Raw genomic sequence first — 15,549 nt, 5'->3', positions numbered from 1 at the left:
GAGAGCGAGCTCTTGAGCAGGGAGCTGAACAGGACTGCCTTGAGACAAGCTCATAAGGCACATCATTCTTAGGGAAGATGGAGATCCTGGGGCTTGTGACCTGGGGCACATAGCTTAAAAGAGGATGTGTCGGGACCCAGCCAGTCTGCCTGAGCCCAAGCCTATGCTACACACTGTCAGCTAGACTCTTGGATCAGATGCTCCACAGTCTGGGGGACCTCTCGGGGTGGGGTAGGGTAGCTCCACTGTGGTCTGTAGCTACTCTGTGAGCATGAACCACACACCTCTGTGGTATTCCTCGTCCATGCTGGCAGTAAGATAAAGCTACCTTCTTGGCTTGCAGGATGACTTCACTCCACAGAGGCTTGGTCCCCACGACTGTAGCTTTACCAGGCCCCGAGCACCTCTCAGCTTCTGAGCAAGGCTACGGGTGACCTCAGCAACACCTCTCTTCCTGAGGCTTCAGTACACAGGCATGTCCAGATAGAGTCTGGACAAAGGCATTCTAGAAGATTAGCTGGGTCCTGAGCTTCAGCCTAGTGGGATTAGATACAACCTTAAGCTACCGCTAACAAACATGGAAGGACAAAGAACAGGCAGGAAAATGGGGCCTGGAGACTCCACAGGACCCTCAGGCTTCCCAAGCCCGTGTAAGAGTAGGACCCACCCTGGCCACGGTGTCCACCAAGCCCAGCCTAAATGCTCCAAGAGATGCCTGAGGCAGTTGTCAAGCGAAGTTCCCCCAGCTCCCTCTGGATGTCTTTCTATCCACATTGGGCTTTGGGGATTTTTTTTCAGGTGACAAGAGCCCTGGGTAGAGGCAGATGTGGCTTCAAATCAAATTCTCAAGAGCAAGCACAGAATGGAGGGTACCTCCCAGTCTCAAATGTCCCCGAACAGTGGCCTCCGTTCTGGGGCTGCACCTCGGGTTTCAGAGACAGAGCAGTCACAGAAAGCAGCCCGTTTTATCAGCAACCTGCACGGCTCCCCATTGCCATGGCCCCTCACCCTGGCATTCCGTGCCTCCCAGGAGGGCAGATAATCCCACAAAGGGCCTCGTGCCAGAGTCTGGACACTGGAAAGTGCTTTCTCCAGTCGGGAGCTTTTGGGTTTGCTGGAATCTTCTTACTGGGCCCCAGGGTTCAGATCGAATATCCCTTTGAAAGGGTCAGAGGCAACCCCATGCCCTGCTCTGGTCTGTCTGACACAAGATCTAGGGGGCTGTGATTGAGGAGGATACCCCCCTCGACAAACCAGAGCCCCCCAAGACCACAGTCCCAGGAATAAGAGGAGGCAGGAGGAGGGAAAGGCCTATATCATATCTCAACAGATACCAACACCTTCTCCCTTAGGAAGCTCACACTCAACTTTCCCATATTGCACCCTCCTCTTGCTCTGTCCACAGTCCAGGGGGTGAGGAAACCCAGGAATAGCTGACTTCCCTGAACGAGGCTCCTGTACACCTGACAAAATGGTCTCCCTGTGTCTGGTTTACACCACTACATCTCTATAAGCCTATGTCATTAATGTGCTTTATGTGTGTGCTTGGTAGTGTATACATGTGCTGGCATACATGCACAAGCATCCACACATGCCCAAGTGCACACCCAAACTGACTGCCAAGCCGATTCCTAAGTAAGGCTGAAGCATGAAGTCTCAGGAGTGAGACTATTGAGGGGGCAAAGGCAGCAAAACCGTGTTGCTCAGATAAACATCCCTCCCAAACCCTGGGAACACTGATGACAAGTGACCCCCGAAGGGGGAGCTCAGGCCTAGAGCCTTGGACCCTGCCCCTCTTTGTAGGGATGCTAAATGCCATCTCCCTTCCCTTGCAGTGACACTATGTCCTGGTACAGAGTTCAGTTTTTTGGTTGTTTCCTTTTTCAGGTGACAAGAGCCCTGGTATACCTCAGCAAAAGGTTGGCATAGTACCTGTGGTCTTCTGTGGAAGTATGAAGAGCCTTGTCTGGAATGGACCCCAATCCAACAATGCCATCTTTCCTACCAGCCTCACACTAGACAGTCCATCAGGTGCTCATGTCAACTGTCCACAGCCTGGCCTTCCCAGGATTCCTTCCATCCCAGACCAGAACTAACATAGGCACAGGACATTGGATTTCTAACTACCAGCCATTGGACAGTGGGGCATCCTTCACGGGGTTGTCCCCAGGAGACTCGGTCAATGAGTGTTGGTCACTTGAATTCTACTCACCGAGTTATTTTGTACAAGTGTGTTCACATGGAAATGAAATCCAGGGAGGCTCCCCAGTTCTGCTCACACCACACATACAGACACACACACACACACACACACACACACACACCTTCCCTTAGTCAAAGACCATTTCGACAAGCCAATGTAGCTGCTAACAATGACAACCTAGCCCCTGAGGACAAGGATTATTCAAGTGCTGTGGTCATTACCACAGCAGGGCCTAGCTGGGCTCTGTGCTACTCTTACGGAGGCCTCTTCCATGTTTCCTCTGTAATGTTCAGATATGTTGGGCCCCAGGCAGAGATAAACATCAGCCCCAGGAAAGAGGAAAGATGAGGGTGGGAACTTCACTTCCAAAGAGCCCTGGGACACCAGCTCAGTCACACACATCCTTGTTCCCCTCTGCCAGCACCGCCAGGCACTGAGGTAGAGAAGGTAAGTCTACGCCTTCATGTGCTGCCCGTTTGGAGGAAACAGACAGGAAAATGGGCTTTGGCTGTGTCTTGTCTGGAGGGTCCAGCTCGAGGCCCCAGGGAAGGAGAAACTGGCATTGACTTGTGGCCTCTCGCTCAGACAGGGAGGGGCCTGAGATAGAATACCCAGATACTGACCTGCAGGGCTGAGAGCCCAGGGACTATGGCTAATACCCCCACCTCAGCACTTGGTAAGATGAGAGATGAATTCTTGGGGCTCCATCTCTAGCAATTAAATCCAGCCTCACCCTGAGCTTCCCTAAAAGCCATAGTTGAGAGTTCGTCACCCTAAGTTCCAGGTAGGTGAGCAGTGTTCCCATCCTAAGGGCATGTCCAAATGGAGAGGGTGAACCACTGTCCCTCTGACATAGGTCAGGCTAGCCCACTCCTACAGGGGCACCCATTAGATCCCAAATGTCACAGATAACAGAACATATGGCTTTGGGAGGTGCCAAGGCCCAAGGGCCAACCTGTTGCCTGGCCATTTAGTTCTTACTATTTTGACCAACATCAACCAAGGTGGTAGAACACTGTGTTGAGTTCAGAAAATAAAACCCAGGGGCTATCTGTAAGGCTGGGTATGGCTGACTCAACTCAGAGATGTCACCAAAATGGCAGATGGCCTGTAAATCAGGAGTGACACTCATAGGGGTCTTCCCTACCCCTAGTAGGTTCCAGAGCTTGGCTTCTTTCCCAGGTCTTGCTGGCCCTAGAGCCCTCTGGTCAGACAGGAGACCGTAGTCCTTGGTGTTAAGTTTTCCTTTTATGTATTCAGTAGAGGACCAGAGGCCTTAAGAAAGGGACCAGCCAACCTGGCTGGCTCAGTTTTGTATGGTCTGGCCCTCAAAATGTCCTTCCCTGTACCCAGGCCAGGCTATGACCACTCCCTGGTGACCAACACATAATCAGGGTATCAGAGAGCCAGTTGTTCTGCCATGGCCACAGTAGCTTTGATGGGATTGTACCTGGCCACTTCTCCTTCCCACAGGTAGGAGACTACTAGGTACCCCTCCTCCCTACTCCTCACTCCTACTAGGGGCAGCAGGGGTGAGACTACACATCTACCCAGGTCCTGGTGGGGGCAGACTAGGGGCTGCATCCTTCTTCCCTTCATATTGCCATATTCTGTCATGTGAGCCAGGGAGGGGAACTCAGGGAGGGCCCAGGCTCCTCACTTCCTTACCACCACCACCACCACCCCCACCTATGGTCACCAGCTCCTATTCCCCTTTGAACGAGAGTAGTCTGTCAGGATGGAGGCAACCTAAAACCCTAGGCAACAAGAGAGCTGGGACAAGAGAGAAGAAGGGTTCCTTACGGAGGCTGCCGGATGCCAGGAACCAGGTGCAGCTGGGGGTGGGGGAGTTTGCTTGAACTTGAGGTCATTGGCACCATCATTAGCAGATGAGATTCAATTCCAAGCTGCTGCTTTCAGGGGCTTTACCTCACCTTTGGGAAGGTAAGATTAACACCTTGGATGGAGGGAAAGTTAAAACTCAGGGCCTCTGCTTTGCAATTCTGATTCCCAGTGCTGAAACTGGAGAGTGTCTCCCGGGGCTATCTGCCCAGGCTTCTGAGCACTTTCCATGGTTTATAGAACTTTCGTCTTAAGGGCACTCAGCCAAATGTGCAGCCACCAAACTGCCCCTCCACGGTGTGCTCGTGAACACACGCTCCTTGGAAAGCCTCAGGCGTTAGGGATCAATGCAGGCTTTCACTGAAGATGCCTGGCTCCCACAGGTTCCACGGAGACATTAGAAGTCTTTCACCTGCCACGCTGACTCCTTGTGGCTGCCCTCCTGGAAGGTGCCATCCAGGGTCCTACCTCTGCACAGAATCCAAACTAAATCAGCCCGCTAGAGAGAGAGCAACGCCCATGCTGACACCAGTCTGTGTGCAGGCTGCAGGCGTGGGAGGGATCCTCAGGATTTTCACAAAATGGACGGGGTGGCAGCCTTAATGAGATAACGAAGTTTGGGCAGTTTGAGGACACTGCCCAGCATAGCAAAGCAGCCATGATGTCTCAAGTCAAATCACTTTCAGGGGGAAAAAAATTGATCTGTCTCCGATAGCATTTCCTCCCGCTAACATGATGAATAAGAAATTAGCCGCATCATGAAGTTGTTTCATTAAAAGAAGGAGTGTGGAGGTGGGCCGAGATAGAAAGGCCAATCCAGAAGACCAGAGCCAGCTGTAAATTTTCCCCTCCCCGGGCCTTGTGACACCATTTGTATTCTGTCAGTCACTAGCTTATGTTCAGTCTGAGTTGGGAACCGAATCCCCTATTCAAAGGGGTACTCACACGGCATGTTATTGCAATTTAATATTTTCACACAGAGACACGTCATTATCTCGCAACCTGACACCGGCAGCGTAATTCTGTAATTTTTCTCAACGTGAGCACCAGGGTCCTGAGACTGTCTAAACAACCCCATCTCCTCTTTGTTTCACCTCGGGGCCGCAGACATGCCGGAGAGAGCTCACTCGCAGACCGCCGTGGCTTCGCTTCCTTTCCCACAACAATCAGCTGCCAAGCAGTTCTGGGGACAGACCTGGCACCAGCTGCTGACAACTGTCCCCATACCTTGCAGACCTAAGGGCACAGGGTCCCCCAAAACTAAGTGGGCAGGAGAGCAAGTGATATCTCTGAGAAATAGAACGATGGCATAAATCTCATCTAGACAACACATCTCCCCTGGCACATGGGTGCACGTGTGTGTGCAGACGTACAGCACACATGCACACACCTGGCATGACTACGTGCTGTATGGAGACAGTCTCATTGTGTCTGCCAGACGAAGGAGCCACCTTAGGAGCTACCTTCCTTCCCAGCGCTGTTGACTCTGGCTAGCAGCACACTCTGGTACTTCAGGAATGTGTCAGCTCTTCCAGGAATAAGAGCCTGGGAGAGAGACCTGGAAGAAAGACCAGAAATTTCCCAGGGAGCCACTGACTCAGATATGCAGGTAGCAAAGAGGATGGTGGCATACCCCCCCCCCCCCCACTGCATACCCCTACAACAGCCAGGCCCTATCTCTGCTGGCTGCTGCCACCCGAAGCCATACTATCCTATTTGAGTCAATAGGCATTCTCTGGTGTCCACAAGGGACCCAGGAGGACCTGTAGGAAGCGTGCTGACTGCCTGCATGCTGACAACCCAGGAACCCCATGTGCTGACCCTGGAGCTGACCTGGCAGAGTGGCCAGTGTGCTAAAGGGCTGTCCTACAGTCCCTTCCTAAAGTGGCCTGGAATGCCATCAAGCCGGCATATGCCAAAGACGTCAATTCTGGGCCCAAAGGCTTTTCCTCCGTGTGGGGTTTCAATGGAGACTCCGGGGAAGGAGGAGGCAATGGGGGTGCCGGAGATTAATGTCCAGGCTTTCGGAGGCAGCTCTCTCGTTTTTCCTCTTTGCCCTGGGACTGCGTGGTCTCTCTGTGGTCACCACTCGGGCTCCTCCGGTGAGCGTAATTTTCAGTCTTTGTTTAAATGTTTTATGGACTGATGTGCCTGGGCCTCTCTGAGGAGGCTGTGGCCGCCCGTTGGGCAGATATAAATGTCTGAGCCTTTTCAATTCGTGCCCCTTTCCCTCGGAGACCTGGCTGCAAGGAGCAACTGGAATCTATTATGTAAATCTGTATTTTGGTGTAATATCGACTGTCAGCTTGTGAATATAGACACGGGATTAAAACTGCATCGCAGGAAAGAGTCCCAGTCGCTTTGGGGACCCATTCTTCACACTGACCCAGTCCTGCTCTCTGCCGAGATGCTGAGGCCCTGCCTGCCCAGGGGCTGGAGAAGCAGCGAGGCACTCCAGCAAACCTCCTTCCCTTTCTCTCTCCATTCAGCTCTCCCAGGGTGAAGTAGAGGTGGGGCCCAGACATCCTCCACCAGCCCACGCTGGTCAGGGTCGATAAGACAGACAAGGTCAAGAAGCTTTTGGTCTGGCTCAGGCCTTCTGCCCACCTGCGCAGACTGGACATAGAGGCACAGACCCAGAGGCAGTACCTGGTGCAGAGTACTCATAGCTAAAGGCAGTGTCTTTTCTCTGAGTGAGCTCCCGAGTCTCCATTCTGCGGGGAAGGTTCTCTAGCCCCCGGTGAACCAAGCTCAGAGGCCAGCACACATAGATTCAGTGCTGGGCTTCTAAGAAAGGTAAGCAGGACTTCAGTGTGATGGAGCTGCTGAAGCAAAGTAAAGAGTCCCACCCAGCAGGACCTGGCAAGGCCTCTGATAAGGAAAGAACCGGCAGATGCAAACAGCTGTTTCAGCCCCAAAGGCAGATTTGTGCAGGAAAAGCTTGCCTGGCTGAGATGGAAAGGCAGTGGGGTGGGGGAGAGGGGTGAAGAGGCCCCCAACTTCTAATGCAGTGAGTCCCTCTGCATGCACAGGTCCACAACAGGCCCAGACACCTGTGCCTCTGGGCTGGAAAGTGAAAGAAATGGTGTACAATCTGTGTTATGTTTTACTTCAGGACACGGCTAAATGGTAGGGATCAAAACAGGACCCTGCTGGAGCAGAGTGAGGCCCACAGTGCTCATGACTTCGTGATCAAGTCTGAGCGGACAGGGTTGATCTGCACTCCGCCTGGCCTCAGTGCCTTCCAGGGGAGGAAGCTGAAGAACAATCAAGCCATTTCCAAACAGAAAATTGGGGTGGGGGGGCTGTCATTCCAATTCCCTGTCAGACGTGAGTACGATTCTGATGGCCACAGCCTCCTGTGCAGAAGCACCAGCCAAACAATACACTGGACTTTTCTGGATCCTTCGAGGCAGCCCTCCCAGGGTGGAGGCAAGGAGTTAAAACACTTGGGGCAGAGTCAGACACATCCAGATGCTGCAAGGCTTCACCCAAGTTAAAACTGACTTTTATTCTCTGAGGCATTCTCACCTCTTATCTGGCAAATCCCAGCTGCAAGGGAGCTCGGGGATCACAGAAGAGCAGACAGTTCACACAGCACGGGAAAGAAGGGAAGGGAGTCCCCAGCATGTTCCCCTAAGCCTGTGCAATGCAGAGGGAGGGGGAGTGTGGGAGGCCAGGCAAGGCCCCCATGAAGCCTCATGGGTAGCCTCCAGGGCTTCTTGGGCCAGGCTGAGATATTGGCACTAAGCATCCGGCTTTGTTATTCTTTCTAAAGTAGGAAAGTAGACAAAGCCACTTATTTCTCAACTCGACAGTGGACCGGCTGGAAAGCAAATTGCAGGTCTATGGAGGTCACTTCAGTGGGGATTGCTCCCAGAGCCAGTGACCTGGGGAGGCCAACACCAGACATAGCCCAGACACTCTGTGCCTGCTCGACCAAGAGACCTAGAGATGGCTGTGTCTCCCGGCCAAATGCCCTACCATCAGCCAATATTGAAATTCATATAGACTGTATTCTATATCTGAAGGGGAAAAATATGAAGTCTGCCTGATTCTGTCTAGGTAAATCAGGAGACCAAGGAAAAGAAACGAAACATTATCAAGTAGGCCCAAGGAAAATTACCTATGAAATCCCCGAGGCCTGGGAGACCTCACACCCCACCAGCCCTGCTCCCCAATGTCCTCCTCAGTCACCTCCTGCTTTTTCTTCCTGACAATGTCTCACAGCAATGCCTATGAGAGAAAGGGACACAGGCCCACCACCCCAGGAGTCCCAGTTCTCCTGCCTCTGTCTGGGTAGGGACTGACTCCAAGGCCACTGACAGCCAGGCTCTCTCTCTCTCTCTCTCTCTCTCTCTCTCTCTCTCTCTCTCTCACACACACACACACACACACACACACACACACGCACACGCGCGCGCACACACACACATGCATCCTTTGAGCCCCTGCTATATACTGGCAAGAGAGCAGCCACTGAAGGGGCCTCCACCACTGTCTCAGACCACCTGGGAGCATAACTCAGAAGCTCAAAGAAGCAAGAACCCAAAGAGCCCTCCCTCCCTCACCACCCGCTGCTCACTCCCTCCAAGACCCTCTGGTTCTGCTTCACCTCACTCTGGTAGGAATAAAGAGTCGATGTCACTCACCAACTCCTCTCACCAGACTAGTCCAGGACTCTCTCACAGGTGATGGAGATCTGACACACACACATGAAGACACACACAGGCACACATAATGCTCCACAGAGCACTGACCCAGAGCAAGCCCCATTTTCTGATGTATCACCCCTCACCCCAGTTTATTCCGCTGCACCCCCACATTGAGTGTAGAAAGCCAGTATTTGAGGACTGCACTTCCCTTGGTCTCTGTGTGAACAGAGCATCCCTGCTTGCTGAGCTCAGAAACGAGGGTATGGACCGTTTTTGCTCTCATGCCTATAAAGGCCTGCGCACAGACATGTATTGACTTTCCTTCCCACCTGAGTCAGAGGCTGGAAGAACTAACTGCCCCATGGAGCACCCTCTGGCCGCAGTGGGTTTCCGGCAACTGTGTGTCCACAGCCCATACTCTCGAGTGTGGGGCTCAGGCCAGAATGAGAAAAAGATCCTGTTTCCATCCGGTTTGTTTAAACACAGGCTTTACTACTTCAGTTTTGAGGGACGAACCCTTGGGGTCGGGAATGTGTGAATGTGCACAGGAGAACACAGAACCATATTTAGAGGAGATGAAATATTCACTAAGACCAGCCATGTTTTAAAATGATTATAAATTATTTTAACAGTGCATTCGCAAAGGGTTATAAAAACAGCCATAATATATTTTTTTCTTAGATTCTAGAATTACCAGTATGACAGCTAATGCAATAATGATTTGTTTCAAATGCCAGTGTTTAAGCTGCATAAAGCTGATTTCAGACATTTTTTCCAGTAGGCCACATTGTACTTAATGAAATTAAACACACCAATCGCATTTGTCCCCAGGGGACGAGGAACTGAACACACCACTGGTTTATTTTTTTATTAAAATAAATTGCAGCCGGCAAGATGGACTAATTGCATACAGAATTGAAAAAGAAACATTCCATTGATATAATTAAGCCAATTTTCATGGACAGAAATAGTTATAGTGGATATAAAATAAGCAAAGCCTTCACCAGAATCTGCCTTCCCTCCCCCCCCCTTTTTTTTACACAAAATGTTAACTATTAAACAAATATGTATCTCAAGTGGCCGGCACTCCTATCTTCAACTTGCTCAGGGCATTTGTTCCTCTTCCTCATGAGAGGCAGAGGCACCTCCAGGGAGAAGAAGATCTGAGAATAGGGAGTGGTCGGAACGGGCTTCAGGACCACTAGAGTGGAGGGCATTCTGAGCCCAGAATGGTCACAGTGGCTCTGGCCATGAGGTCCCAGTCTCAAGGAACAACAGCCAGTTTAGGAGACCCTGCACTAGTCCGGCAGCTGAGGTCTCCTCAGTATGGGGTACCACATGTCCCTAACTACCTGAGAAAGACAGGTGGATTTTCCCCCTATAAACTGGGGGTGGGGTAAGCAGGCATTCCCACACCTCCATGAAGGTGTAGGTAAGGCTATCCTTGGTCCAATACTGGCTAGCTGGAGTCTGCCCTTGGAGAGAATCCCCACAGCCATACAGTCATTCCCTGGGTGTGAGGGTGGGGGGAGTCCACGTCTGAGCAAACGGGATTCCAATCTGCAGGGAAGTGGGGGATAAATCTGATAGTTATATTCACAGGTTACAATGCATAGAATCAACTTTAAGAACAGACCACAATAAGCATTGGTCTTGAAATACTTTAACCCTGACATGTTAAAAAAAAAAAAAAAAGTTTAAAAACCCCACTATGGAATGAATTCTAGTCTGCAGTACCACACTGAGAAACCCTGAAGGTCTTGAACATGATGGGCAACAGTCTGCGTTCCTGCACACGTAGCACCTATTGGGGGGTCTCTTACCTCTGGAGGAGGTGTCCCACTGCTCCAAACACCTACCCAGGAGGGTAGAAGGGCACCCACAGGCACCTTGAGGGTCTGTTCCCAGGCTGGTGCCACACAGAATAGCAGCAGAGCAAGTCACAATGCAGGCTACCCGGGCCACCTTGTTTTCCCAGAGCTCTCTCCCCCCCACACCCCAGTTCAAACCCGGGGTGGGAGGGCACACCTGAATTCTAGAGCACAGGTTTGCCAAGAGAGAGTCAAGGGACTGCTAGAGACAGAGATTTTGCCCTGGGGATTTTGGGGACAGGTGGAAGGGTCTGGAAATTCAGGCAGGAACACCCGGGAAGCCAGAAGGTGGCCCCCAAGTAGAAAGGCACCATCGTCATGGTCTCTAGGTCAGAGGCGTTAAGTCGGTGCAGTTCAGACACCCGCTGCTGACTTTGTGAGTAGGGAGCTGGGAGACACCTGAAGAGTTTCCCCCAGCAGGTGTCCGGATCTGGCAAACGGAGCCGCTGCAGGAATGTCTGCACTCCCAACCCCGGGCCGCCTTTAGAGCAAGACTCCCTTCATCTCAGGGAAGTTCTTCCCTGAGGGAAAGCGCTAACATCGTTCCCCCAGAGCCTTCTCCGTGAGCTTCAGGTTTCGATTCAAAACCTGATAAATCGTATTTAATGCTATTTTGAAATTTTTTAACGAAATTACTCAAAAGATTTTTTAATCCCGGATAATTTTGTTGTAACTCTAATTATACATAACCTTAATTACCAGTACCAGCCCCCTCCCCCAAGGATCTCTAATTGCCTCCTAATTGAATAAAACAGAGGGCTAATCATGCCCCCACCGAAGCTCTGTAAGCAGTCACAGCTGAGGCAGCGCCTGGGGGGGGGGGGGCTCACTGCCACCCTTACCTAGCCTCTGCACAGAGAATGAGAACTTAGTCCTCTGTCCCTAGCACTGCCCAGGTAGGGTTTTGGGGTGGTAGAAACTCAGGACTGGGAAGGGCTAGGTCTAATCTGCACCTGTTCTCCCTAGACCCCCAGACTGCTGGAGAAGCAGGCAGCAGAAGTTAAAGACCCTGGGGCATACAGCCTGAGGGGAGACCTATACAGCACTTGCTTGACAAACTGGCTTTGGCAAGACCTATGCTACACACCAGGCCTCCGATGAACCCCTCTAAAAATCAACCAGTGGTGGCAGAAGCAAGTCCTGTGGCACACGGCACAGAGCCTCAGGGTGCTGGCCCACAGTCCTGCACCCCAGCTGCCCCTCCACCAAGCCAGCTCTACCTTTCGCCTAAAGCGGGCAAGACAATCAATTCCCACCTACAGGTTCCTGCCACTGCGTCAGTCACGGAGAAACGACTATTCCCTGGGCTCTCATTTCCCTGGAGAGGGTAGAAGGGCAAGGACCAGACAGCCTAGGCCCCTGTCTGTCTCAACAGGGAAGGGCACAGGCCTTGGGCTGGGCCTTGAGTCCTTCAACCCAACCTGCTTCACATATTACACTGACTTACCAATTCAGCACCCAACGCACGCAAAGTCCCATACCTAGCAGGGTGGAACATGTGTTGTCTGTTGTCTGTGGCTTCCCAGCTATCGCTATGCGTTGCCAGTCATGTTCTGTAGTTACTGAAGGTCAGGAGGGCACCATCACCAACCAAGCCCCCTCCTGCCCACCTGGATCACAGCAGTCGCAAGAATAAGTTACTCTAAGAATTTCGTTTTTAAATGTAGGGCCAGGACAACCTTACTGGCCAAAAAACGGGCCCAAGTTGAGTAAGGTGACCCCTGCCCTGAGCTGTCTTCACTCTCCCCAGGGTAGGGTGCCTCAGACACCTCCATCCTTAGAAAGCTCCACCTAAGTCGCTACTCTGGGCCCCTGCACTTCTTTCAAGTGGGTCACCTAAAAGGCCCAGCATGAGCAAGCCATGCAGACAAGAGGTCTGGAGAAGTAGCACCAAGAAATACAAACGAAATTACACCTCAAGATGCACGCCCCGGGACAGGCTCCCCAAGCCCTGTGTCCTGCTATCCTTCTGTCCTCAGTGCAGGCTCAGTCACAGCTCAAGGGCCCAAGCGCAAGGAAGGTGCAAAACCCTGAATAACCATGACCTTGCTCCTGCCCCTACCCCTTGGCCCCGCTGGCCAGCCTAAGAAGCAACTAGGCTGGCTGCAGAGTGCCTGCTTGACCCCCTTGCTTCAGGTAATGGAGTCAGGCACCCCAGGAGCCCGCCACACATCTGCTTAAAATATTGCCTAATGAAATTCTAAAGTCCTCAGTAGGTCCTGAGCTGTCTTCCATCCCGAGCTGCCTCAACCACCTTCTTACTGAGGGCTTTGGTGGTGGCAGTAATAAAGTCACAGAGCCAGAAACCGGGTGTCAGAGTGACACCCAAGCGGGGACTCTGGGCAAGCGTCTGGGGGCAGTTTCTAAGGACGCCCGGTAAACAGATTGAACAGTGCACTCCCCACTGGTTGTGTCCTCCGGTTCTCCGCCTCCAGCCTCCAGGGAAGGCCTCACGACCGCAGGCTGGGAGCCCGTTCCGATCCTACGTAAGGTCTGGGCCAGGTAACCTTCCCCACCTGGAGGTGGAGCAGGCGGAGAGCTGAGGCCCAGCAAGGCGCCAACCGGCTGTGGACCTCTGGGAAGTTTCCGGGGCCCGCGCAGAGTGCGCTGAGCCAGTCTCTCGCTTGCAGCGAAGGCGGCGACAAAAGGACCTCAGTAGCTTTACTCTTCTGCTTCCAGCTCTGGGTCCTTCCTCTTCGAGAGCCTAACCACCCCTGTCTGCAGCCCGGAGTTGAGTCTCCGAAAGGCTCACGGTGCACACCAGATTCTAACAGTACACAGCACACCCGCTCCGTACGTCGTGGATAGTCACGCAGTACGCACACAGCTCATTCGTACCCGCTAGGAAACTACCGGCCTTATTCGCACCAAGAGGGGTCAGAGGTCATGGGTGGCGCAGGAGGCGAGGTCAAGGGCAACTGGCCAGGGAGCTCGGCGGGAAATGGGGCTCCTAACCGAGGGGCCACGAACCGCAGAGCTCAGGGAAGCTTGGCGGAGGTTGGAAGCTGCTTTTCCCTGTAGGGTGGGCACGCGGCCCAAGGCAGCCGAGGCCGCCGTGGGGCCAAGTTCAGCAGGGTCCCGATCTGAAAACGCCTGGCTTCGGAAAACCCTCGCAAATCCCACACCCGTTGGGCTCATGCTTTGAGAGTTCGGCTCTGGGAGCCACGAGGCCGAGCCAGGCAGGATCCAGCCCTGGAGGGACAGACCGAACGGCCTGGTGATCAGGCAGGGACCTCGAGCCAGCGTGCCGGGAGCCCCTTTCGCGGGCCCGCGATAGAGGAGGGGGCGGCAGGGATGAGCGACTCGTATCCTCTGCGCACAGCGCTCACCGCTTCGTTGTAGCCGGGCCATGGCCCGGTCTGTTGAAGCCGCGCTTCCCCGGTCGCGGTGCAGCCGGTCCCCACCTGCTGGCTGCAAGGGTCGAAGCCCCCGGCCCGACTCGTAGCGGATGACGCCTGCACCGGGCTAGGAGGGCGCGCGGGCTGCTCCGAGACGCAGTGGCGGCGGTGCGGACGGAGAAGAGTTCGCGGGCTGCGGTGGGGACCGGCCCGCGGCTGACTGCGCTCAGAGCCCCAGGCTCGGCCCAAGGCGGAGCGAAAGAGAAAGTAAGACCCGGGCCCTGGCAGTCTCGCCGGCGCAGTTCGTCCCTTTGGGCCTCACGGGTGCCAGGAAGACCGTGTGCGGGAGAGTCGGAGCGAGGTCAAGTGAGGAAGGGCGGCGGGTCGCAAAGCGGCGGTGGGACCCTGCTACCGGAGGCACGGGCACTGGGCGATCCGAGCGAACTGCCCGAGTCACAGAGGAGCGCCGGCCACCATGCGGGGCACCACTTGGGAATAAACTTCAGGACCACAGTTCCGAGCGCAGGAAAAGTCTCCATGTTGCTTCCCCAGCGGCTGCGGCCGTCCTTCTTGCGCCAACCCTGCCTTTGCTCCCGGGGAGCCGGGTGGGCGCCGGCCCGTTCCCCCTCCTCCGCCCCCTCCCCGGCTCGGGGTCTCCCTCCTCTGAGCCCGGCTGGCGGACGCCAAAGGCGGTGCTCTAGCGCCCACTATTTCAAAAGCCCGGAATATGATTTGACCAGGACTGAGAGCCACTCGGAGAGAGAGAGAGAGAGGGAGAGAGCGAGCGAGAGGAAAAGTTACTCTCCCCTTTCGTCAACTTTTCGCTAACTTTCGCTTTTCTCTCCCCTCCACCCCCGGCCCTCCCCCTTCGCCCCCCTCCCCGGCCCCCACCGCGCGCCTCGGGTTCCCGGGCCCGAGCGCCTGACACTGTGGGGGGGAGGGGGTTCGGCGGGGAGGGGGCCGGCGCCTTCGGGGAGCGCGCGGCCCGGGCGCCCCGAGCCTCCGCGCCGAGCCCGGCCGCTCCGGAGCACGAGAGGAGGAGCAGCCCCCGGGCCGCGCGGTCGACCGGGGGCCGGAGCCGCAGGCGCGCCGACCGCGCCCCGACGCGCACCCCTGGCCCGGGTACCCCGGTCCCGCGGCCCGGGCCCGGCGACGCGGCGCGGTCGAGCGCGGGAGACTTACTTTTGGCTAGCTTCCTCGCCCTCGCCTTGGATCGCATGGTGTCGGCTCGCGGAATCTCTCTCCTCCTCCTTGAGCCCAGAAGCAGCTACACACTATCTTCATCTCCCTAGCATTGTCAGTTTGGACACCTTCGCACATGCGCACAGAGCACTCAATCTGACACCCCTCGCCGGGGCCAAAAAAACTTTGCAATGTGTTCATCATCCTCTTCGTCGCGCCGCCGCCGCCGCCGCCTCGGCGCGGGATTGGGGGGCTCTCCGATGCCTTCTCGGTCTTCACCTCACTTCTCTCTCTCTCTCTCCCCCCCTCCCCCCCCTTTTCAGTACAGCTCGGAACTGGCCCTTTAAGAAAACATTCCGTGCTCGTCGCTCCCTCCCGGGGCCCGCACCCTGGACACTTTAAAAGGACCCAGGTAGCCCTGGAGGCGAGGTGACTGTCCCCCCGCCCTGCCCCGCACA

The 15,549-nt window shown here is 54.5% G+C and overlaps 1 protein-coding gene across 2 annotated transcripts in view; it reads right to left on the bottom strand.

Annotated features, from left to right (window-relative positions):
• Prdm16 (PR/SET domain 16) overlaps positions 1–15,315 on the bottom strand; it is a 314,479-nt gene extending 299,164 nt beyond the window's left edge. For both annotated transcript variants that reach the window (XM_057784430.1, XM_057784432.1), the window contains exon 1: positions 15,092–15,315. In XM_057784430.1, coding sequence (XP_057640413.1) covers positions 15,092–15,128 — 37 coding nt within the window. In that variant the 5' untranslated portion in view covers positions 15,129–15,315. The remainder of the gene's footprint in view (positions 1–15,091) is intronic.
• Positions 15,316–15,549: the final 234 nt, after the last annotated feature.

The sequence above is a fragment of the Chionomys nivalis genome, chromosome 11, assembly GCF_950005125.1.
Source record: "Chionomys nivalis chromosome 11, mChiNiv1.1, whole genome shotgun sequence".
NCBI classification, from domain to species: domain Eukaryota; kingdom Metazoa; phylum Chordata; class Mammalia; order Rodentia; family Cricetidae; genus Chionomys; species Chionomys nivalis.
The sequence above is the reverse complement of the archived record's forward strand: the minus strand, read 5'-3'. Positions and strand labels throughout refer to the sequence as shown.